We start from the raw sequence: 27,220 nt of genomic DNA, 5'->3' as shown, positions 1-27,220 counted from the left end.
CAGAACCCTACAGACTTTAGCCGCACTATTGAAGACAGATGTTTACTTAACTGGCCAATTTTGATAAATGGTGTAATGATAACCATTATGCATTGCGGTAATTTTATATCAGCACAGCACCACATTGTTTTTCTTTTGCAGCCAAACAAACTCTGTTTGTGCCCATGGCCAGGTGCTGGTTTTGACCGAATTGATAAGCAGACAGCAGGACCATGGTTTTCATGTTCTTTCAACATGACATCCACAAAGGCCTAAACTGTCTTATTCTCAGGCCTCAGTGAACTATAGCATTAGATATGCTGTGCTATGATACAAAGTGTACTTGGTGCTTATAGCTTATCTATGGGACACAGTGGTGGGTATTAACTGTTTTATTGGGTGTAATCAGTCTAGCTTTTGTGTGCACATCTTCTTATCCATAAAATCTTGAACACTGGTTAGTATATATACATATACTGTAGTCTTTGCCCAAAATACCAAGATTTGCCTGAGGCTTCCATTGAGTTATTTGATGCTTTGGCTATGTTTGGTTTAAAGAAAACCACAGAAGGAATGATTTCAGTGTGATTATATTCCCCACTTGGAGCAATGTGGGACATTTTATTTCACCTACAAACAATACTCTAGTTTCATATCTGGTCATTGATATATTACTTCTTCAAGAAAAACATACTGAAGCACAGCACTGAAAAAGCAATGAGTCCAAACAACAGTTGCTTTGTAGCAGAGCTCATTTTATTGTTTAAACAGTTTTGCATAGGAAATATATCCACTTCCAGTAATTGACTGCAGTAAAAACAGCTGCTAGCAGTATAGGCTGGATATAACAGTAACAATCACAAAAAAAGTCAAGCGTTATTTACACTCATTTGTAATCTTGTGGCATTTTTTGCCCCTGCAACAACTGCAACCAGCTCAAAGGCAAGGCAGTGCCTACTGTTCATAGCTGTAAAAATGGAAAGGCATGAAAGCAACAGAAAAAAATTAAATAAAAAAGGCCTTCACTATACAGCTTGTTGAAGGACACCTGTTTTTCTTAAACTGTGAGTAAAAACACAAAACCTTGATAAAGTGATTCTATAATGTACATTCAGAACATACATCAATATTTGCATACAATGCTGTGTTTTCACAATCACTACTAATAACCGTTATGACTTTATAACATTTGTTGGTGTTAGTGTTGTTGGCATGCTATAAACTCACCTACCATAATACCATTGAATTTGCAATGGGCATAAAAGTGTCACAAGACCCCCTTCTCTTCAAAAAGCAAAAAAAAAAAAAAAAAAAAAAAAACTCTGCTGTGGAGCTGGCAATCTTTTTTTTTTTTTTTTTTTTTACCTGACATTTTTGTCATCAACTATAGTACTAAGTGTAGTCTAGGAAACACACTGCCAAACTATTACTGGATCTCTGTTAAATAGAGACTGGGGTTTACCATTTGACAAAATTATCCAAAATTGAACAAAGCACAAAAAAAAAAAAAAAAAAAAAAAAAAAGGAACGAAAACCCAAGATTTTTAAATAAACACTAAAAAGAAGAAATGTTTGGGGGGTTAAAACATGCGAAGAGGAATCCCATAAATTCTGCTGACTGTATTTTTCTATTCCCTAAAGAAATTTCCATGCTTTCATATTTACAATGGAACATCCACTGAGACTTTGAGCTGAAACAGGCACTGGTTGAAATATTTTTATTTCTTTCTTTCTTTCTTTCTTTCTTTCTTTCTTTCTTTCCTTTTTTTTTTTGGTAAACATTTCATAATATGCTGGTTTTTATATTACTGTTATGTCAGTGATCACTCATGCTGTTGTAAATGCCCTAGAAATGGAAATATGAGAATAGATGTGGACCAAAATTTCGTCCTGTCATTTCCCTGCACTGACGCACAGAAGAGCTGAAAATACACATTGAATGAGTTCCACTGGTCCTCCTTGCATAAGTTACTTCCATGTGGCTTCTCATGAGCCATGACCTTGGCTTTTACAGCTTTACCAGGCCATTGCCTTACTGCTTTTAACAACTGAATTCTGCAACAAATACTATTTTCTAAAAGATCAGCCCTTTGAAAAAAGAAACTGCTGTATATCGCTACTATAGTGAGGGGAAGTGCTCCAAGCTACTTTGACAACATTCAGATCAACTAGATACAAACACTCAGGCTAATCAGAGCATCATCACTAGCTAGACGTAATCCAAACAACAAACAATGTGCCAATGAAAGGGGTAGTGGGAACTGCAGAAAGTGCAAATGCTCATCTGTTTTCCTCCCGTGATGGCAACATGAAAAAGACATCTGTGGGTCCACACAAAGGCTTCTTGGAGTACCGAGCCTGCCTGAAAAGTATGCAGCATTCATTCTAACATGTTTATCGCTGCCCATGGCAGACATATGTAAGCAGAATGGCAGAAAAATCTCTGTACATGGTCTGGTGGGTCAGCATCTATTGACGGGGGAAATAATGCACATTTTATTTTGCACAAGACAGCAGAACAATCTGTGAAGTTGTGTAGCGACATTACCCTGGTAGTTTTTTATTTTGTTGTTGTTGGGAGACTCAAATCAGGTGACTTTATACTAAAGTGACTAGGAGTTCCCCAACGGATCAAAACAACAACAAAACAAAATAAAAAAAATAAAAAGATAATTAAAAAAATAATAATAATGACCCTACAAATTTTAACATTATTTATCTTTTCCTGTTTTCAATATCACATAATCACATCACACACACACTCTCTCTATGGCCACACTAACAAAACAACACTTCAAACATTTATGAAATGTCTCAAGGATCCAAGTTACTCAACACGAAAAACAACAAAAGACCTTCATCATTTTGTTTTAAACATTTACAGTCCAATACAGGAATTCACCCAACTTTATAAGTAACAAAAAAAAAAAAAGAAATTACATATTCAACCTTTTTATGTACTGTATCGGACAGCTGTTGAGTTGTAACACGAATTTAAAGTAAAAAAAGTATTGTATTTTTTAATGTTTTTGGGTTTCACTAAAAAACACGGACATCACTTAAATTCACGAATATATAAGTCAAATGTTTTTCTTTTTACAAACGGGGAAAGAGAAATTTACAGTGTACACACTTTTGTCAACAAGGAAGGCATTTCAATAGAAAGAGCCTCATGTACTCTCCTCTCGTAGTGTCAGAATCATCTTGAAACACACACTGACGTATCCATCTACAAACAGTGCACAAAGCTGCCAGAACAAATTTTCAACCCATACGACTACTACTGAAAACTATTGCTATTGCCAATCTATTACAATGGCCATCAAGATGACCCCTACCTATGGCCTCCTTCACAGCTTCCAGCAAGAGAATGACTCTTTGACTCTGACACTCCCACCACTCCAGGAGGAAATGCACTTCAGTTGCACTGGCAACAGTGCACATTGAATGGGGTGGCTTTTTTTTAGCTTAATCACATACATGAAAAAAAAAAAAAAAACATCTCGGTGAAGGAGGAGAGATTCAGCTTGACTTGAGGTCTCAGAAGCAGACTGAATAGTGATTTAAGGGCTACAATTTAAAACCGTAATGATGAGGAGTGTTATTATAAAGAGGCCATCTATTAATTGATTCTGGTAATGCCGTTAAGCAAATTGCCTGAGTTTTTATTTATTTATTTATTTTTTAACTGAAAGACACTATGGGTGGATGATTGCCTATATGCTGTAGGTGCAAAACCATTTTTTTTTTTTTGATCCTTAAGACCATAAGAGCATTAAGTTATTCCCTTTCACATAATATTGAAAATAACAATATATAACTTGAGATAAATTTTGAAAAATTATTTTCACCATGGGGGTATTTGTCTATGGACTATGATGTCAATAAGGCTTTAAATTTGAAAACTTAAAAGGGAAGAATAAAAATCTGTGTGAATTTACTGATTGTGACAGATCTAACACGCAGTAACTTGCGTGACATTGATTGTAGCGCATTTTATAACAAGTCACTTGTTTGTAAAAATTTAAGGCATTTACTTGGGAATTGCATATAGCTACATTGTTAACCGGACAAGGTGAACAGGGTAGGGAAGATATCTGATAATAATAAAAAAAAATGCCAGCATTTAACACTTTACCCTAGTGTGCATAATTCGCCATTGATTGTCACTCTCAAGTCAAGCTGTCTCCCCTAAGAAAGTCAATTTCTTCTGAAGGTCAAACTAGCCTCCCAGGTGGGAAGTTTGAAGGAGTTTGTTAGTCACAGTAGACAAATCAGTGACTTTGCAGCCATGTTAGACCAAATGGTGCCCTCTTTGCCGACATGCTTCAAAGTGTAGAAAAAATTCTTCCCCTTACAGAGAATACAAACAAACGCATCTCTCACGCACCTCTCTGCCTTTAGGTACACTCAAGGGGAAAAAAAGACCTTGTCACATGCTGCATAGAAAGCAGTTCCCACTTTGGTCAAATACCATTAAAAAAAAAGGAGAGGAAAAAAAAAGAAAGGAAAATAACAACATCATCAACAACAACAACATAGAAAAAGAAATTAAATGTTTAAACTGTTTATTTCTGTACTAGCTTCTAATAATCTACATAGCTAAAAGCACTACCTATATAGGCAAAACTTGGTATTGCATAATTCTTTTAAATCTGGACCCGCCCACCCCAATAATGACTGGAAGATGGAAAAACAAACTACACATGATTCAAACAAAAGAAAAAAAAATGACAACCACCAAAATACTGAGAAAAAAAAGAAAATAATAATAATAATGCTGGTTGATTATAAACTTTAGAACGGTAACTATACAGCCTTGATACGCACTGTAAATGTGAGATAAAGTAGTAAATGAAGCTAAAAATCAATGTCACAATTTCATCCAGAGTACAAAATATTTCTTATCATAAAAATGTTACTTTTTCCCCCTAAATCGGTAATAAATGCAGCAAAAACAAGTGTAGTGATGTTTTCTATAGTCGAACGCAAGGCACGTAATGTGGACTATATATTTTCGTGCAAATTAAGATTATTGGAAAGATTAATTATATAAATATGTCTGATTGGAGAGGCAATGGCATTGCAAATGCCAGAAGCAATCATCGATTTCTGGGGACCGCGACAGTTGAAACTACCAAAGTGGGTTTGAAATAAGCACCTTGAGACCTCGCCTCAGCCTGCAAGTTAGTGTTGAAATGTGTACAGCTTTACACATACACATCACCAGCCTGCAATCCTCTTGTTTTTCATGATATCAAATGTAAACAGTAGCTTTACAAGCCAACATCTGAATAAACATGCATACTAGATTGGTGAGTAATATGTAAAAAAAAAAAAAAAAACATTTTATACACTCTGTGTGTTTGAGTCTTTTTTTCATCGACTTTATGTTTTAATCTTAATAAATAAAAAAAAATAAAAAACTACCCGCATGTTTGGGTACGGCTCAAAGTAAGTGCTGTCTTGTTCGTGTTCAGTTATGCTCACGTGCACGTTCACTGTCAATCCCACTTTCCTCTTCTACCCTCAGCTTTCCCTAGTGTCCCGAATCAAGGATGCAATTTTATTTTTTTATTGATCGAGGTTCACTTTTTTAAATTATTTTTTATTAAAAAATTTTGTTAAGTTAACATTTACTCCCCGTTCCTTTAGAGTCTTAGGGCAGACAGACTGTGATAGCTTCCCTTCAGTAAAATCATTTAAATTGCACTTGCCTCTTGTGAGATATTGACTTATTTTTCTCAAAATTGTTTTCGAAGTAAATTTAAAAAAGGGTAGTATTTCTTACCTAGTTATTCAGGCATTTTCTTTCCTTGAAGGAAAACAAAGTTTTTAGAGTTCTTAACTCTGGATAGGAAAATCCAACCTTTACCTTAAAAGAACATTAGCACAGGATTGACATGATTACATATTAAAAAGATTTTGCACCATGGGCAAATTAAATTCTGAGGGTAATATGAAAATAGAAACAGTCTGTTCATTGAAAATTGTTCCTATGGTTATGTAACGAATACGATGAGCCTTTGTTTGATGATAGTTCGTTTCAATTGCAGCCTGCTTTACAAACCATCCAATCAGCCAGCCCTTGTGTGATCACCCCCTTCTAAATCATTTTGTAAAACTAGTAATCGTGACATGAAACAAGAGAAACACTAACAAGAGAATAGAATGTCATGCATATACAGTAAGGCATCTAAAGTTTGTATGGTAAAGATCACAGTATCTCAGTTCAGGGACTTTCTTACACAATGACTGACTGGCGTGGAGTGGCTCGTATCAGAAGAGAACACTTTGACCCAACTCACTCTACTGCACTATCCCAATGTTCTTGAGAGCCTGGGACAAAGGTTCATGTCGATTGTATAAGTGCTGCTTGCTGGTTTTTCCGAGGACCTGTATCTCCTGGGTCCAGTTTCAGGCCCCCTTTAATTGCTTGATTCTGCCTGGAGGAGGGGCTCACCAATGATGTTTATGCTGTAATTCTGGACATTTGTTGGCAGAATCGGAGTCCCGTTCGACACTTGGAATGGAATTAAGCTCGCCCAGGTACCAGGACTGCAGACACACAGGGGAAAGACAGATTATGAGGGTTATTAAAAAAGAAATCAAATATATTGCACAAGATAAATTCATTACACTGATCACAACTAATCACAAACAATACTTACAGTATTTTTTATTAATACTGTTTACATAGTAACTCTAGATGCCTTACTGTGGGCATGACAAATACATAGTTTTAAAATACAGTTACATTACTACATTAAATGTTTATTTAAAGTTATCATTAAACATTAAATTATTTAAATCTGAAACTGTTAATGAAAGAGCCATGTCAGATCTAGACTTTTTTCCACCCTCTTTTGAAAAATACCTTTATCCTTAAACACACACATGGACACACACACAAATAATATGAGTTCAGGATTGTGTCAGAGAACAGGATATCCCAGAGAAAAAAAGCACCCATAATGCAAATGTATGGGGGAAGTTTCCCCAAGAACACGCTCCCATCTCAGTCCCCTGGAGCTGACACCCACTTTCAGATCAATAGGGTTAAGTTAGCGAGACTGTCTACAGAACTTTTCTATCTGCATTCAGCACGTTAACGACTCAACAACACGAGACTGTTAATTGTGAGCCGTGGTGCGAATCTCGGCTGCAAAAGCACTGGGGTGGACAAACAGCATGTTGTTCCCTGGGGGGAGGACAGGGGAGGTGAATGGTGCGTACATGTGTCGAATAATTAGACAGGCCAGAATCCGGAGCCCTGGTATTCCCCCCTTCTTTACCCCAGCCCTGGTCTGAAATACCTGTCTCAGCCAATCGCCTAACAAAATTTTTCTGCTCACAGATTACAGGCTGTACTCCTGCTCTGTCAACAGTGCCTGGTGCACACAGTCACCTCTTTGTCCCCCCCCCCCCCCCCCCACCCCCCATCCAACTGGTGTCTTTTTTGCCCCTGAAAAAGAAAAGGGACAGGCCTGGGGAGGGGTGGAGTGCGGTTGGCTGATTGAAGGAGAAGGAAGGGGACTGTTTTCTGCAAAGACTTTTCCCTGGGTTCGCTGCTTTGGATGCAGGTGCAAAGCTTTAGTGTGCTTTTCTTTGGGAGTTTGTTGTTTGTTTTCTGAGGGGGGGACAAGGGCTAAAGCCAGTGGCTGGTGAAGGATAGGGACCCAGCGGATGTGGAACAGTGACTTTATTCTTCCTGAGGTAGCCCGGGGTTATACGGCTGACTGTCACCCTGAAAGCAGCTAAGGCTTCAGTCTGAGATTTACACTAATCACTTGCAGACAATGCCTAAAATCTTGTTTAAATAACAGAGCTTCAAATTATGATTTCAGCGCACATTTTGTCAGACTTTAAGGAGAAAGAGTCACAAAGAGATTCACAAAAACAACCAGTTTCCACTTTTTTTCGGAATTCTTTCAATAAATAAATAAATAATTAATTAAATTAAATTAAAATTATATATATATATATAATTTTTTTTATTTAATTATTTATTTATTTATTTATTGAACGCAATAAATTATATATATATATATATATATATATATATATATATATATATATATATATATATATATATATATATATATATATATATATATATAATTTTTATTTGATTTAATTAATTATTTATTTATTTATTGAAAGAATTCTGACTTTCGAATTTAAGAAGCTGGTTCATATATAATCCCAAAACACAACATAGTGGTCTCTTAGACAGGGAAAGTTAGCACAAAGAAATTAAAGCATCCAGGAAAAGGATCACTAATAGGCCAGAAAAAAACAGACTACGACCCATTAAGCTTGTAAACTGTCTCATGCACTAGTGCCCTAAACTTTGCCTTTGCAGAGCATCAATAAACAGTGTCTGATGGATTGCCATGGAGTGGGATATTCCCAAGTACAAGGTTCAGTCTGGTGTTACCTACTGTCTGGTTTCCCCGGCTACCAGACAAGCGCAGATGTGATGGGCCCCTTTCACATGGGAGAATGGTGTTATGTGGGATAAAAGGGAGAACAAACATCTTTCCTCCCTTATCAGATTCTTATTCTTCACAAATCACTTAGTCTCTCATCTCAAAAGTCCACCCTCCTGCAGGAGCAAAGCATGGGCCTGCTTCATTTTGGAATGAGACACTCAATTAGATTATCTAATGCCATTTTAATGGATTGCTGACCCAATTCCTACAGGATGGCAACAAGCAAGTCTGGCTTGAATTCAATTTGTGTTGAGCTGTGGACTGGCATGCATCACACTGCGGCACTGCAGCTTTGCTAGTCCATGCAACTGACAAATCACATTTCCAATGTCAATGACCTGACGTCATCTCTTCAGCTGCATTAATCTTCATCTGAAATACACAGCACACATTCTGCCTCTATCAACTGTGTTGCAAGTTTGTTTTTTGCAGTTGAAAGAAACATGATAATTAGTAAACTTTTATTGAATATTTTAAATGTAAAATCTGTGCATTTTTTTTCAATGCTCGTTAATGTTAGCCATAAAAAAATAAATTTAAAAAATCTTAAAAGGGTGAGCAACTGCTACAGAACATTTTTTCCCTCGTACTCCATGTGGTCTATTAGGAGGCCAGAAAGGGGGCTGTAAAGAAAGCAGGGGCCTGTAACCCTGATGTCTAGAGAAGGAAGTGAGAGTGTGTTCAGTGTGACTTTGCTTTTCCACAGAGTTTTCTGCAGTGAGGAAGTGCTGAGCAAGTCCTTTCCCACAGCAGAGACCTGGAGGGGGAGACTACAAAAGTGGAAGAAAGAGGATATAGTTCAGGGACATATTGCTCACATTAGGCCCACCTTACACTAAAATTTGATCTCATAAAGTAGAAGTGAATACTCCTTCCCTTAAAATCCCATAAATATGTGGCAATGATATATGCTATAATATATGAATAACAAAATATATAGGCACAATATATTTGTGTGTGTGTGTGTATGGTATATATATTATATATTATATATATTCCAAAAAAAGTAGTAGTAATGTCAGTAGTAAATATCAGTTTACATTTCCAAACATTATTTTTTGCCACTAATAGTAATAATCCAGTATGATTTGTGTTTGCACAAGGAGTCTGACAATAGCCAGTGCTCCACATGGAGATCTGATCTCACCATCATTCAGTCTGTCTGGAATAACATGAAGAAACAGAACAAACTGAGACCTGAAGAATTCTGGCAATGTCTCCAAGACACTTCAAGAAACCTACCTGCAAAGCTACCCGAAAAACAATGTGCAAGTGCACCTAGGACAAAGCTTTTTTAAACGCATAGTGTGGTCACATCAAATGTTTATATAATTTAGTTTAGTTAATAGAAGTTAATTAATACAAATCTATTTATGCCATTATTTTTGATGGCATCCTTATTTTACAGCATTTTTATACAAGTGCCTAAAACACAATACTGATGGTGATGACCCACTTCAAGTCGAACAAGCCTAATGATTCAATGAACCATTCTTAAAGAGCCATTTACTTCACTCCTGAAAGAATTTGAAAGCCATTTAAATGAATCAAATAAATGAATAAATGACTCGATGACATAGGGCCCTATTTTAACGATCTAAATGCAAAGTGTAAAGCGCACTGCGCAGGTGCACTCAGGGCGTGTCCAAATCCACTTTTGCTATTTTAACGATGGAAAAACGGGTTGTCCCTATTCTCTTAATGAGTAATGGGTGTTTTTTGGGCATAACGTGTAATAAACCAATCATAGTCTCATCTTCCATTCCCTTTAAGAGCCAGTTGCACTCATGGCACAATGGATTTGCTATTTACATGGCGGAATATGGCAAGCGCAAAGTCAGAACGCGTCTCCAAAATGAAACAGAGCTGTTCATGTGCAAGCAAATAGCCTAATTCTGATACATGTGATGACTATCCATGTAGGCATATATATATATATATATATATATATATATATATATATATATATATATATATATATATATATATATATATATATATATAGCCTACAAAAAAAAATCTTATGCATTGCAATCCTTTAATTGTTTTATATTTGGCATGTTTGTGTACTGCTGTGCGTCCCTGTGTTTAATAAGCAGCGGTATACACTCTTTAAATAACAAAGAAAAAACATTGCGACAGAGTTTAAACTAGGTTTGAGCTGGTCTGTGGGGCAATCTATTTTCAGCTCCTCAAAATAGTATTGCGCCAGCAATGCGCCTGGACTCGCCTCCTTTTTAGACCAGCATGCCCATGGGTGCAAAAATGAGTGCAAATGCATTTGCTAATTAAGCGATGTGGTGCTTGACGGAAAAATGCGAATGGCGCCGGACTGAAACTAGCAAACACACTTGTGCTGCGCCTTGCATCGCATTGCGCCGGGTGTATAATAGGGCCCTACTGGCAGTTTATTATTTAGAGTATAATTTAATTAAATAAATCAATTTATATTTTCATAGTAATAATAATGAAATTAAGAATTAAGAATAAATTATTAAAGTTATAGTTCACCCAACCAAAAATGACAATTCTGTCATCATTTACTCACATGGTCCGAAAGAGTATTGTGTAATACATTTTATCAAACAAAATATTTCTTTCTGAACCCACTTTTATTAATCTCTGTTTGATGCTTTGCACAACAATGACTTTAAATGATCTTTTTAGAGTAATGTCTCCCAATTTGATGTGCGATTAATTAATCACCACATCATGTAATTGATATAATAATATAATATATATATATATATATATATATATATATATATATATATATATATATATATATATATACACACACACACACACCCTAAGCACACAATAAGTTATCACAAATATATATATGTGAATATATACAAAATGTGTGAGCTCTGTAAGATGCATTATCTCTGAAGAAGGGATTCAAGAAATATTATTAGTATTATTAATATTCTTTTTTTTTTCTTTAATTGATCTTGATTTCAATTTAAAATTATTTTAGTGTTAGGCATTTATTTAAAAAAAAAAATCAGTGCAAAGCTTTAATGCAGAAGGGCAGATGAGGTTATTAACCAGAGTAAACAGTCTTCACTGCCTCAGCTTAGAAAACCCAAGCTTAGCGGTGACCTTTGCAAATATGCAGCTCTCTCCTGTCAGTGACAGGATGCTGCTGCACTAATGCTGGAATTCTGCTCTTTCCCGGCAGTAATCATCTTTCTAACTTTCTGACTTTCAGGAAGGTAAGGATGTTAATCATTAATTTATTTGATTAATGAACTCATCAACTGTTCTTCTTTATAACTACAGTACAGGTGCTGGTCATATAATTATAGAATATCATCATTTATTTCACTAATTCCATTCAAAAAGGGAAACTTGTATATTATATTTATTCATTACACACACACTGATGTATTTCAAATGTTTATTTCACTTACTATATATGTTTATAACTGATAACTAAGGAAAATCCCAAATTCAGTATCTCAGAAAATTAGAATATTGTGAAAAGGTTCAATATTGAAGACACTTGGTGCCACACTCTAATCAGCTAATTAACTCAAAACACCTGCAAGAGCTCTGTGTCTAAGCACATTAATAGAGAGGCGAAGGGAAGGAAAAGGTGTGGTAGAAAAAAAGTGTACAAGCAATGGGGATAAACACACCCTGGAGAGGATTGTGAAACAAAACCATTCAAAAATGTGGGGGAGATTCACAAAGAGTGGACTGCAGCTGGTGTCTGTGCTTCAAGAACCACTATGCACAGACATATGCAAGACATGGGTTTCAGCTGTTGCATTCTTTGTGTCAAGTCACTCTTGAACAACAGACAGCCTCAGAAGCATCTAAAGACAAAAAAGACTGGACTGCTGCTGAGTTGTCCAAAGTTATGTTCTCTGATGAAAGTAAATTTTGCATTTCCAATTGGATATCAGGGTCCCAGAGTCTGGAGGAAGAGAGGACAGGGACACAATCCATGTTGCATGAGGTCCAGTTTAAAGTTTCCACAGTCAGTGATGGTTTGCGGTGCCATGTCATCTGCTGGTGTTGGTCCACTGTGTTTTCCGAGGTCCAAGGTCAACGCAGACGTATACCAGGAAGTTTTGGAGCACTTCATGCTTCTTGCTCCTGACCAACTTTATGGAGATGCAGATTTCATTTTCCAACAGGACTTGGCACCTGCACACAGTGCCACAGCTACCGGTATCTGGTTTAAGGACTATCGTATCCCTGTTCTTAATTTGCAAACTCGCCTGGCCTTAACCCCATAGAAAACCTATGGGGTATTGTGAAGAGGAAGAAGCAATATGCCAGACCCAAGAATGCAGAAGAGCTGAAGGCCACTATCAGAGCAACCTGGGCTCTCATAACAACTGAGCAGTGCCACAGACTGTTCGACTCCATGCCACACCACATTGCTGCAGTAATTCAGGCAAAAAGAGCCCCAACTAAGTATTGAGTGCTGTACATGCTCATTCTTTTTATGTTCATACTTTTCAGTTGGCCAAGATTTCTAAAAACCCTTTCTTTGTATTGGCCTTATGTTATATTCTTATTTTCTGAAATACTGAATTTGGGATTTTTCTTAGTTGTCAGTTATTATCATAAAAATGTAAAGAAATAAACATTTGAAATATATCAGTATGTGTAGTCAGTATGTAATATATAAGTTTCACTTTTCGAATGGAATTAGTGAAATAAATAAACTTTTTGATGATATTCTAATTATATCACCAGCACCTGTACATAGATATATACTTTAGTTATAAAGAAGAACAGTTGATGAATATAGCCTGCTTCTAGAAGTCTGACAACAAATGTAAAGAAGGCTGACCAAGCGTGACTTTCCATTATATTTCCATTTCATTAATTCATTGATTCCATTAATCATAAACAATATTGTCTCTAAGATGGGCAGAGGCACAAAAAGTGTCAGAAAGCAACTCTTGCCTCTGAGACCCATTTGTAACGAATGATGTCTGTCACTAACAGTCAGTGAATGACAAAAGCATTTAAATAGTTTTATGATAGTTTTTAAAACAGGATAAATTCAACTCTTAGTGAAGTTATGTCTTATGGCTATTTTGAAATCAGGATGACAGGCTATAGTCATCCAACCTCAGTAATTTTATATAATCAGTTTATCTTAATATAGCTTTTGCTAAAATATTTTTAGAAGTATTTGGTGAATAAATCAGAAGATTAAACTTAAAGATAGTTCTAGTGTGCTGTGTTTTAGCATGCTAACAATAACTGCTTTATGCAAGTATAGCAAAGCCATTGAGAAGCTGCATCTCTAAATGCATCCACATGTAGCACCTACAACCACCAAATCCACCAATTTCAGCGAATAATTCTCTCATGTTATTTCAATGTGAAGTTCCTATGAATTTGGCCGCAGATTGTTCATCCAGATGTTCACAGTCTTGAAACAGCCTGAAAAAGGTTTGTGAAGTTCTCTTTATGACACTTTGAGAAACCAAAGTTTAATGAAGGGCAAATGAGATGGACCTAAAACATTTGGAAATATAGTTAGAAGTCAAAATGCAAATAAGTACATTCAATTTTCTATCATGTCTGCACATCTTTATCTTATGGCCTTAAACACGAATACATGAACAAAATTCATCACAAATTACATACACTTCTGCTTTTGTCTGTATTTCTCTTTCTTTTTTTCTTATTTTTTTGTGATGAGTGCAAAAGCACAGAAAAGGGGGGCTCGATCTGGACAGGATTGGAAGTGGTTTTGGACAATTGCAGATATAGGTTGTACATGGTAATATTTAATGGAGAGGTGGGTTGAAAATAAAGGAAACGTTTACCTTTGCCAAGAAATCCCCAAAGCCTCCTCTGAGCCATATGACCTGATGTTTTGATTCACGGGCCAGTCACAAATCCTTAGCTGTCAATCAAACACCTCTCAGTCAGACAACTGGGCTAGCACAACGGCACTAACACACATTTAGCATGCAACAAGACCTGGAGCAAGACCTAAGCTCATCTCAACATATATTGTTACATATATCTGATGATAATCTTACATGAATAGATTAAGAAAACATCATCACTAATGTTCAGGATTAATAATTCTAAATTAGATCTTAAATCTTACGTTCTGGGCCTAATTTAAATTACAATTAGATTCCATTAAAGAAAGTTGCCATCAAAATGTCAAAAGTGTCATGCAATAACATTAGTGGTCTGATTATTAAACATCCTGAAAGCAAAAGAAGCGGTTAGTATACAAAAATGTGTGCTGGGTTACATGAAAGCTATTCATCTATCACAGAATGCACTGGAATGGGAGGAGGCACATGCATTCCAAGTGGTACATGCAGTTACAATCACTTAATTGTTGTTAGAAATTGTCAAAGCAACCCGTTTTCACTAAAGCATACCTTGAAACATTCTATGTGAGACTAATCTTGGTCAGTAGAGTCAGATTGTTTTTGGTCACAATTGAATAAAACACCAATTTTTGTTTTTTTTTTGTTTTTTTTTTTTTTAAGGGGAGACACTGTAGGCAAAACTATTAGTTTTTTTTTTTTTTTTTTTTTTTACCCTATTCACCTGCAGTATTTACACACAAGCATGCAACAAGCTGTATGCATGAAAGTGTGAGAAACCATCCACAAAAACAACATCAGAGTAAATCCTGACACTTAGTGGAACATTCCATTTGCTAATGCCACCCTGCCACATACAAAAGTGGCAAAAAAGCCTTCATCAGGTGCAGCCACTCTCTGAATATTCATTGGCACACTGTCAATTGCTCTTTCCATTCTTGGAAAGCACCTATACACTCCCAAATCAAATCTGTATTCTGTTGCAATATAACTAGGAAGGTGAATTGATTTTCAAAGATCAATTCTCACCAAAGAGTTTTGGGTGGCTGAAATACACATAGCTGAATATTTAGTCTGATAATCTGATATTTCCCTGGGTTAAAGAAACATAAATCAGGTGAGCAACTCTTAACACTTAATAGGAACTTCAATTGTAGCTTAGGGGTCCTGTCAAAAGTTGGGGTGGGGTAAGTGTTTTTGAAAAAAGTCTCTTATGCTCAAGGCTGCAGTTATTTGGTCAAAAATACAGTAAAAAACTAATATTGTTAAATATAATTACAATTTAAATATTTTTAAATATATTTTTTTTCTGTAATGGCAAAGCTACATTTTCAGTCTTTAGTGTTATATGAACCTTCAGAAATCATTTTAATATACTGATTTGGTGCTCAAGAAACATTTGTTATTACTGTCAATTTTAATATTAACAAAAAGTTTATAAAAAAGTTTTATATATATATATATATATATATATATATATTATTTTCAGACTAAAAATTACTGAGCTACACCCGTCTACAAAGTCAGTTCTGAGAAAAATCATGTTGAAGTTTTCTGAAGGTTCCAAGCAAATTCACCTAGCAATGCTGCATTTTTTCCTCCACTTACTTTCTTAATATTAATTACTATATTAGTAATCACAGTATAGCCATTTTTATTTTATCTTTCTTAGAAAAATTCTGAACAGATGCAAAACAACAACAACAGTAGAACAAATATAAGAAAGAAACAGGCCTAGTGCATTACTTTTTTTCATTTTACATCTAAACAAAAGAATTCAAGAAAAAATAATCAAATTGTAAAAATCACTTTGTGTGTTCATCACAAATAAACTGATTATTAAAACTACAAAAGCAGCTCAATCAAGAGCAGTGATTTTTTTTATTTCTTTTATTTTATTGTTAGATTAATGAGACAGATGGCCTATATAGTCCTACTCTACTGCATGGATCTAATATAATGTTACACATCAGATGTTTTCCCCAAACAGTTTCTGATAACATACAATGTTTGCGTTAAATACTGCAATTCTGTGTATACAGTGTGTATATTTATTGGTATCGCGGACTAGCAGAAGCGCCTTTATGTGCATCATTCAAATGTCAGTCAGTGGCAGCGCATGAAAAAAAGCAGAGAAAAGGGTACACCTCTCAGAAAACATACAAATAAAGACACTTTTAGATATTTAATTACTATTTGGGGCATTGGGATTGCTAGATGAGGGCTTCATTAACTAATTTTGTGAAAAACCTAAAATTCAACCAAAATCTTTTAATAAAATCAAATAATTTTTCATTTGTATGTTAACTCAAAATTTGTCAGTGCGTGTTCCGAGTAATTTTGCAAACACGAGTCACATTCATTATTATATCAAAGAATTCTTTGACGGAGAGAATTAGATTTTATGAACTTAAACTTTTGAAAAAGTTAAGTGCCATTAAAGCTTGATTTGTTCTAAAGAGTGACTAATAGAAAAATATGTGAGGTATTTTCACATTGCTGTGTGCGGATATCCACCTCCGTCAGTACTCCCAACCCTACTTTAACGAACTCTAGTAATAAGCATGTGTGTATATTAGAGAGAGAGAGAGAGAGTGCTCATTCTCGAGTGACCTGAAGCCAGAAAACAATGGCACTGGGGCAAAGTCTGAGGTCAGATATTAGACTGTTTTGGTAGTGCACATTCCTTCATCCTGTTTTGGTCGACCTCACACATTGAAAAAAACACTCACTCATACAATATGTGCTGAAAGGCTACTAGATTGTGTTGTATTGTGTGTATCCTCAGTGTAAAATTTTACTGAGGATATTAAGAGTCGGAATTAAGAGGTGATTTCAGGTTTTCAGATTAGTTTGAACAGGTCCAAAACACAAACCACATATACACTAGAAAGTGTAAGAAAAACTAGAAAAAATGTTGCTTGTAAAAAATAAATAAATAAATTATATATTGCAAATATACCTTGAATTTTAACCTAAGCACAAGTGTGATGTTTACGAATTCTCTTTAATTTTAGTAGCGGTCTCATCTTCAGTGGAACATCTAAAACGCCACAGTGACACATAAAAGGCCATAGTCCTTTGCCATTAAATGCATAATAGGCTCTAGACTCGAGGTCGGTGGCGTTCTCATCACGGGTGCCATCTGTCACTGGCACCAGAATATCACAAAGGTACACCACGGCACAGCTAGCACCTTCACAGCTGTTAGTTGTGGCTGCTTTAGCATGTTTGCATCTGATAAAGCCAAATAAGTTTGTGATCACTGGTTATGGTGAGACGGAAGGGAAAGGCTGAAAGAGAAAGGAAAGAAGCCCTGGGGAAAGCAGCTAATGAAATCTTCTCCTCATTGGTGTTTTCACAAGCACAATACACAGGGGTATCAGTCTAGAGCAGGTGCTGCTGGGTTATGTGCATGAATGCTCATCTGTCATTCTCCCCTGTGTGTTTGGGTTTGGAGTAAGTTGTGAATGAACTTGATTTAACAACAGTGCTATCATGATGTTCACACTATAAGGACATCTGTCAATAAATGATGCTATATGTCTGATGCATTATATATATATATATATATATATATATATATATATATATATATATATATATATATGCACATCTAGCTCTACGAACATCATACCACCAAATCATTAGACAAAACCCATGTCCATTCATTAACTGCACTTGATATCTATATATCTTTACACCATTACATTAATATGCTGTATATTAATTTATTTTTGAAGCCAAAAATAAATAAATAAATAAACACTGAAATATTGGTTGGAATGATATATAGGCATACATTTTGCTTTATTAATGATTAACTTCTATAACTTGATAATTTAGAGTAGTGAGTAATATGAAATTAGTATTTAAAATATGAGCTTTAAGCAAGCAATATTTATTCTTCATACACATTTATGTTGATCTGCCAGTTGTTTCTAATTATGATCTGAAGCTGATATTCTCAAAATGGACAAATATTGGCCTCTAATAAATTTGGGGTAATTAATTAAATTTAGATTTTTTTTTTTTGTAGGTCTCATCTGGCCTTAAATTAAATTCTGCATCCTACTTTCTATATATTGGTGTCAGCCTTTGAAAAGCCGAAGTCATCTGACTATTAAAGCTTACTTTTTTAGGTCCAATGAATACACAGCCACAGCTCTCTGAAACACTGTTGCTACTTTGGATGAATATTCTTAATGGCTTATCACAGGAAACTGTCCATTACTCTAGTGGACACCATCCGAAAGCTGCCACTTCACTGTCTGAGCACCAAATCATACAGCGTCGCACATCATGTGTGCTGTGACAGACAACACAATATGTGAAGGAGAAACATCTCAGCTTCTCACATAGGCGATATATAAGCATACAGATGGTTCTCATAAATGAAATAAGCTCAAACAGTTGCTATGAGACCAATAGGAGGAGTGATTATTTATGTATGGACACACCCGATTGATTTACTGACTCCAGTATATGGAGGCTAAAGACAAGGCATGAATGTTTATGTAATGGAGTCATTACAGTGATGGTGTGTTTGAGCATATACAGAGTCCCTCTCTATGCTAGAAGAGGAATACATGGATAGAGAGAGGGAGAAAAAGAAAAAAAGGACAGAAAGGAATGTAAGAACAAAAAATGAAGAGAGAGAATTTGAATGAACAGTCAGAGAATAAGAGGAGGCATTAAGCAACAGAGAGAAAGAAAGAAAGTGTCCCGCTGAGCGTCTGGAGCTTTCTCAGTTTCCAGACGGCCTAGCTGAGCTGTAGGCAACACCCTGCCCCACAGCATGCTGGGAAAGGAGCACTACAGGTCTGTAAGGTGACGCCACGGTGACGGCTGTAATCCATACGCCCCACGTGTCACACCGCACGCTCTGACAAAAGCCCAGCAGGGGAACACAGGTGTCAATACATCTCATAATATCCTATGATAAATCACCTAGAATAAAGGCTGCTGTGTACGGGAGACATTATTTACACAACGAAATCGCTTGCTCTAAGGCTGCAGGTTAACTCGGGTAGGGACTGGCTATACAATTCTCACTTTCAAGGACAAACAAAAGCTCCGGCTCATATAAACATGATGGATGGTTGATATATCATCCTGTCTACATATGATCCCTCTCCGGTTTAAGTGAACTAGAGTTAAAACAAAAGGCATTAAGCAAGCCGTATGAGACACTACAGCAGATGCGATGCCTGTATGCGATACCTGTTAGAAGATATTTTAATCACTTATTCATCCAGCTTATGCACTGAATCACTTTTATCAATAACAGTTCCTCCTTCTATCCATCGCTTTGAATTTCTGCATTTTTAAAAAAGTAATTCTCAATCAAGAAAACAGGCTCATGTTTTTTTTATTTATTTATTAAGTAAGGCCTGCAGCATTTTTGCTGTTGGTGAGCTGTGCATTTCTTGGCCCTATCCAAGGATGCCAAACCAGAGAGCAATAAAAGTGAGGCTTGCCATTACTGTAACTGAGGAGCAGTGCAATAGAAAACCACTAATTATGATGTCGCCGTGTGCAGATGAATTCAATTAGGGAAGGGTGGAAAATACTGGCCTCAGACCATCCCCTTTCATGCTGCAGAAGACTGTTGAATGCGCACGCACACACACACACACACGCGCGCGCACACACAAACACACACATACTATACTGTTACTCTTTTTACAATACTAAATGTTTTGCCAAAAAAATACCATTTCAATAAATGCTTTATAAGCCAGGCCCGACATAAACCGAATCACTCAAGTTAAGTACTGCATTTAGCCATATATCATTATGTCCATCTGAAGACAATGCTAGCTATTGTTCCACAGTAGTTTTAACACAGCAAGACAAGATAAATTTTATGCTCAAATGGGTCTCAAAGGAGGTGATCGCAATAAAAATTCAAGTTGAACAAGCGTCCCTTGCTGTGTATAAATCCATCTATTACTTTTAACATAAACTAAATTGTTGAAAATGAAATGAAATCGGACTGTCTGAAACTACTTTATACTGAGTATAAGCATTATATATTACATGTTATGTATGTCATTTCTACATTTCAACAGCAGCCCCAAAAAGTATTTTTTCTTTGAACAATTTATGGTTGTCAAATGATGGTGGAGAATGTCCATAGCTAATGTGAGGCACCTGTGATTACTCTGCCAGGACACCTGTGTGTACTTGAGGGCAAGTGACCTCATACATACACTAAAATCAGACTCACAGAAAGAAAAAAAAAAAGTTGTGAGAAAATGTCTGGCATCATTTGTTGGTTTGATATTTTCAATTTATTAAGTATTTATATGGAAATCATTATAAAAGGTTTGGTCTTAGCTTATTTCTAAGAATTTGGACTCTGTATGTATGAATTTATGGAACCAATAGATTTCTGGTAAAAGTGACATTCACCCACACTTGCAAAAACCATAAGCCTCTAAACGTGACTGTGGTTACGGAGCAAGTGGAAATACATGCTCAATAACAGTGACTAACAGAGAAAATCTTTCCAGGAATGTCCATGGCATTAAACACTTTCTATGTGGCATCTCAGAATATGCTGTATGTGCCCAGCAGACACAGATGATTAACAAATGCTGACACTAAACAAACCTTTAGACAGTAGGAGTTTCCTCCTCTTTATTTCTCAACAGCCCTGTATCTTTACAGGGCCAAGACAGTGCCTAAACTTCATGACCAGATTATTTTATGGGCTGTCTGACCCGTTAGGAATACAGAACAGTTGGATGGGAATTTGAGAGAGAACAGGGGAAGGGACAGGGAGGATAAAAGGGAAAGGTAAAGGGGGTGAGTCATGTCTCACCTGTTGCTGGTGAAGAAAGGCTGGGTCTCTGGAGCTCAGTCCCACAAAACGGTTGGCAGTGGGAGTGCCTGGAGCAGAATAACCTACATACACCACACATTTTCAGTCAGTATTAAATATATTAATACAGCTTGTGTTGACAAGTTGACAGTATTAAAAAGTTTAGGGTCTGTATTTTTTAAAATTGAATTACAATTTCCACAAAAAGTATTTTCAAATGTGACAAGAAATGTTTCTCATAACATTTCTAACGTTAGTACAGAAACGAGATTAACTAACCTTCTGAGGATGTGGTGATTGGCTTGGTGTCAGCCATCGAGAGAGACACTGGTCTGACAGCACCGTGGTGGGGCGAGGGGGCCAGAACCGGCGTGAAGTGACCGGGCACTTTCCCCAGTACCTGGCCACTGCTGTTCGGCTGTGGCATTCAAAGAAAAAGAAGTCCGTTAACACACTAGGCCAATTGGTGTCATGTTTTTAAATTAAGCTAATAATCATGTTAACAAATTAATAACATTTTTTATGTTCTCTTATCTTCTGGCATAGGTGCTAGACAGCTAAATGTGCATTTTTCATGACTCATTCCAAGTTCATACAAATGCCAGAAATAGAGGGGGTTGAGGGAACAGAGGATGGAGAGGCAGACACAGAGTGAGCGTCTACCTCCTTCCACTCCTGACTGCAGGAGACAGACTCGACTGAATTCACATAGCGGGGCCCTAAGTTCAAAACTCAAACAGGCCTTTATGAAAGAGAATGGTGACCATGGGGTTCCCCAATGTGAATAGAATGTTTAATTAGGGTGTAATATAATCTGCGTTAAAGCAGGCATAAAAACATCCTGGCTCCCATCCACCCGATTATATGCCCCGTGTTATTTGCAGAGCGATCGCCCCCCACCTAAGCTTCAGACCCCGGCAACGGCAAATATTTACGACCTTTATCGTTCCCTGCGGTTTCTCCCGAGTAACAGTTCCAGCGCGCTATGACTCGTCCAGTCTATGAGCCCTTTGTTTATGGTTTGAGCGGTGGGGATATAAAACGATCACGATCTTGCTTCAGTCACACAGTGTAAGAAGAAATCCCTCAGACAATCAGTGCCGTGTTTCCCGACAAGTCAATTTACAGCAGATATTTCTTACACTACTTTGATTATAAATCCTAATAAATATATTTATTTAAAACAAAATTATTTTGGAGGAACAATCAGAGAGAGTTGTATTAATGTTGATACTACAAGTAAATACAATAATTTTACTGAATTACCCATAATAAAGGAAAACAATGTTGTTGTTTTTTTTGTTTTTGTTTTTGTTTGTTTTTTTACATTCCACAGTTTTTCATACAAAATATGCATCAACTGCTTTCAAGCAACTGTAAGTAAAAAAATCCATCCACAATATCATCCAAAATGAAAGGAGTTTAAATATCCCCTTAACAAAATGTTTGGAGAGGCTTGGCCTTTTTTAAGATTTTGTGGAACCAATTAAGATGAGTGGGACAGTCTGAGTTGCTTGGCAGATATGCAGAAAGTTCTTTAAAATGTGGCCTCACCAAAAGCCCCATCAATCACCTACTAAAGAGGAGGAGTTAGCCACCATGACCAGAGCAGAGTCAAAAAAAACTGAGCATGTTTGAAGTCCTTCAATTAACAGGAATGAGGTAAAAGCTTGCATTTACTTTCTTGCTTGCTACTTCATTATAAAGATATTGCCTATATAATGGTATTAAATGATTTAATAGCACAATAAATATACTAACTATTCCGAGTAGTTTTTTATGAATTCATACTTTAGGGAATCTCAACTCCAGTAAAACATTCAGTAACAGTAGTTTTCACAGAGTTGGAGACACATTGAATGCATGTGTGTTTGTGCTAATGCGCAGTGGCTGCCCTGGTTGGAGTGTTTATTGACTTGCTTTTGTTGTTGCATTTTTCCCCCTCTTTCTTTTCGTTCCCCTTCACTTCATTTACGCCGCTGCTGGTAAACAGAGTCACCACAGCGATGGAGAGCCGTCGTTTGGCTCTACACTCGGCTCAGAGCTGATTTAGACAAGGCGCCGACAGAGAAAACCACTAATGATTTTGTGTTCGTTAGCTAAACTGGGTCAATTACTGTGCTGAAACAATGCGGCCTGTTAATCAAACTTGAGCTTGATGCAGTGGGAACAACCAAAGACACCAAGACAGACAAGCAGCCAGAGGTAGAGGCAGAAAAAGAAGGAAATGGTGCTAAAGCACCTTTGTGTTTACAGCATGTGCTCTTACAATGAGGGTCTCATTAGTTTTACAGGGTAGAGTGGCTTTAGCTTGCAGTATGGTTAACACATGTTACAACACAGTGATCATGATTGGAGAACATACGGCACACGTGACACAAGTATGCTTTACATGTGAGTCTGCTCGTTTGAGGAAAAGGAGCATTTCAATAGAGATGTTAAACCAAAGCCCTGTTTTAACAGCTGGCATCTATTATGTTTTGTGGACAATGCACACACAGTCACAAGATTTAAAGGCTCGGTTCCAGTACAGATAAACTGTACTAATTATGTATGATTGCGTTAGAGTCAAGGTTAATGCACATGTACGTTAGTCTTTCTGCATGTACGTGAGCATTCACTACTTACCTGGCTGCTCTGTGGGCTGGACGGGTCGTAAGGCTGCATGTAGTTCTTGAGGGAGTCGGGTGGGTTGAGGTGCGGTGGGTAGCGGATGGCGCCATGAGAGATGTAGGGCGAGGGGGCCGGGGGAAGGATGGCAGGGGCCGAGAACTGCAGCGGAGGTGGACTCCTGGTGGAAATGACTGCACATAAAGTAAGAACAACTACTTTACTAACAGATACTAATTAGACATGTAAGCTCTATCGGAGGAAATTCTTCCCGCACCCAAAAAAGTGCAAGTTTGACAAAGTAGGAATATTTTGTTTTCATAAAAAAGAGGGGTTGTTAGACACCCTAGTCTGCAGAAGGTGCCGATCAACAGTTCTCAACAGTTCAAACTTCTTTTGGTATGCTTTCATACAGTTGGTGACAAACTGTCTTTCCACCCCATATTTTGAGGGCTTTTCTTTTTTTTCTTTTTTTTCTTTTTTCTACCTAATGCACATTCTTGTGTTGATCTAGCCCTTAAATACTTTCTATTTTTGTCAGGAAGTAGACCTGAAAGAAAGAAAGAATTTGAAATTTAAAAGAAAATTATGTTATTATTTGCTCACCCTTGTGTCGTTTTAAACCAGTATGAATTTATTTCTTCCGTTCAACAATTATTTGTAGAATGTTTGTAACCCAGCAGATACTAATATCCATTCCATACTATAATGGCTACCAGCAACTGTTTGTTTACCAGCATTCTTCAAACTATCTTCATTTGCATTCAACAGAAATTCATACAGGTTAGGAACAACTTGAGGGTGAGTAAATTACGAATGTTCATTTTTGGGTGTACTGGCCCTTTAACACCAAGATTACATTAAAGTAAATTTCCCTACTCATACAGAAAATAGGAAATTCTAAGTAGTATTGTAAGGCAGAATAAGCATTGAGAATGTTGAGCAGAATGTGTTTGGATCAGGGAAAGATAGTGAGAAGTATTTTTAGAAAAGTCGTACCGCTATGGCCAACGGTGGTCAGTCCTGGGTGGTGGTGCTGGGGGAAGGTGCTGAGCCGAGGTGAAGAGTCTTGTGGGGATGTGGGGCTGAATAACGGCTTCTCTGGCTTCTTCATGGTGGGAGAGGACATGTCAGCTGAAAATAAAAAAAGACAGAGGAGGTCAGATATAAGCTACTTGCACAAAACTTTTTACAGTGTAGAAAATTAAATCTACAGAATGAGCAGAAGTAAACATTTTTTAAATTGACTTAAAAAAGAAAAGAAAAAAGCTGACTAAATCATCATAAAAATTACTGAACTGGGCACCCAAGTAAACAGTCAACAATAGCGACATGATTTCTTTTGACATTTTCATGTCTCATTATGCCGTTTCTCATTTGCGTTCCCTCTCTGTAGTGCAATACAGTGTAAAAGCTATCTAGTTTGATTGTGTAAGGAAAACATTGACTTCATATCAACTTCCAACAAGAGTCAAAAAAGACTCTTCATTAGCAGACAAGGAGGAGACATAGTGCTTGGCCTGTGTGTCTCTGGCACTCCTCCCTGACAATCATAGATGACATCAAAAAACATTAAAAAAAGGAGAGGCACACGCAGTCAAATCAGAATAATGAAATAACACAAAACGTTGGAGGGAGAAGAAAATCGAACAGTGAGCTAATGACATTTTAGCAAGCACTATTCATGACATCTTAGATTGTGTGTTTGGACATGCTCAGATGCTATATATTGAACTTCATAAATGCTCCATCTCTCTCATTCTCTCTCAGTCTCATTGTTGTGATAGCAGGAAAAAGGTAAATGATCTCACAAAAAAAAAAAAAAAAAATAGGCATTGGAATGTAGGGGCATTCCATGTGCCTGTGTGTCCTTTCATAGGCCACAATTAACTTTTTACCACTACTACCTCTGACAAGTCAAAGGATTAAAATCAAAATTCAGCTGGAAGAAATTTTCCCACCAAATAGAATTTTGTAGTAGTTTTTATTTAATTCTATTTTTAAAATATTTAAATAATTATATTTGAAAATGTATATTTAAAATATATAAATAAATAAAAAGAGTGAATCATGAATGATGATCATATAAAACAAGAAAAACAATGTTTCCTAAAAATTATCTACAACTAAAATGCAGATAGGGCATTTTAACAAAAAGCCTGGATACACCGTTGGCTGTATATGGTTATGAAACCGTATGGATTATATGGATTTTTTTTTTTTCTCAACAAAATTTTGACAGCATTTTCTAGTCTCAACATGTTCAAATTCAACAAAGTTTTTTGGTAATATTTTTGTCACAGCTGTAACAACAGAACACTGAAAATTTAAAAGAATAAGCTGTTAGCAGGCAAAATGGTGCTCCCTTAGGAGTGTATTTATGTGCGTTTTAAAAGAGAGGGAGGGGAGGAAAGAAGAAGAGAAGGAAGCTGGGAGGGATATAGAGAGAAAAAAATAGAAAAAAAGAAAATTTGCTCTCTCAAAAACCTTCACAAAAAGCCTAAACAAACGTGTTTGTGGAGAAAAGTGATCGACAACACGTCAGGAAAACTTACATATCTGTTTTATGTTTTTTTTTTTCAGGCCACATCATCAATTCCTGTTCCATACCACAGAAAATGAGGAGAGAGTGAGAGCTTGGCAACTGAATCAAGGTGATGATCCAATGACATTATGTTTTCGTGTTGATATGATATGAAATCAGAAAGGTACATTACTGTTTCAGTGCGTTTGTATGTGTTTTTCTGTGCACATGAAGACTGGGTTTTGGCTGAGGTAGTTTCCTTCTGTCAAGGCCTCATATGGCTTTAATATTCATGCTTCGCTCCTTCTGATATGAGTTTTACAAAACAAACCACTTTCTCATGTGCTCTACCCTATTGCCGTCTTCACTCCTCCCATCTCTCACAACAGCTCACCAGAAAAACAATGGCAACAGAAAAAATACAAAAAATAAAACAAAGATGAAAAATAATACATAAATGAAATCACTTGAATAAATGAGTAAAATTTAAATAAAATAATTTTAAGTCACTGTTTTGGCAGATGAGTGAATCATTACAGTAATTGAGTTTTTCAGTGTTTTCAACATAGACGTGAACGCTGTAATTTTGTATTGTATAACCTTTTATTTTATTTCCTTCATAATTAATCAAGCTACATGAACCTGTTAAATTGACAGCCCTAACAACTAAAGCCCTAAAAACTAGTGCACACAAGGAGGATAAGAAATAATTTATTTACATTTATTTAAACATTTATTTAAGAATTAAAAACAGGGTGTCCTGTTTTCTGAAGAAGAAAAAAAAAAGGAACTTGAATTAACTACAGGTAAAGAAAAAAATATTGAAATAGTTAAGTGCTTTCTGTATCTAGCACACACACTCTTACCTTACCCCTACTCCTAAACCTACCCCTGGCAAAGAAAAGAAAAGAAAAGAAAAATGTTTTTAAGCCGTTTATTTAACATTCATCATAAA

The 27,220-nt window shown here is 36.4% G+C and overlaps 1 protein-coding gene across 5 annotated transcripts in view; it reads right to left on the bottom strand.

Moving 5' to 3' along the window:
• Positions 1-713: 713 nt before the first annotated feature.
• Positions 714-27,220, bottom strand: part of LOC113078635 (nuclear factor 1 B-type) — a 90,662-nt gene continuing 64,155 nt past the window's right edge. For 4 of the 5 annotated variants that reach the window (XM_026250962.1, XM_026250964.1, XM_026250963.1 and 1 more), the window contains exons 7-12: positions 24,741-24,875; positions 23,760-23,935; positions 21,411-21,549; positions 21,132-21,214; positions 14,279-14,358; positions 714-6,537 (exon numbers count right to left, since the gene is read on the bottom strand). In XM_026250962.1, the coding sequence (XP_026106747.1) occupies positions 6,408-6,537; positions 14,279-14,358; positions 21,132-21,214; positions 21,411-21,549; positions 23,760-23,935; positions 24,741-24,875 (743 nt within the window). In that variant the 3' untranslated portion in view covers positions 714-6,407. The remainder of the gene's footprint in view (positions 6,538-14,278; positions 14,359-21,131; positions 21,215-21,410; positions 21,550-23,759; positions 23,936-24,740; positions 24,876-27,220) is intronic. The other variant, XM_026250966.1, reaches the window with a different exon arrangement.

Source organism: Carassius auratus, unplaced genomic scaffold, assembly GCF_003368295.1.
Source record: "Carassius auratus strain Wakin unplaced genomic scaffold, ASM336829v1 scaf_tig00026160, whole genome shotgun sequence".
NCBI classification, from domain to species: domain Eukaryota; kingdom Metazoa; phylum Chordata; class Actinopteri; order Cypriniformes; family Cyprinidae; genus Carassius; species Carassius auratus.
This window is presented reverse-complemented; position numbering and strand designations above follow the sequence as displayed.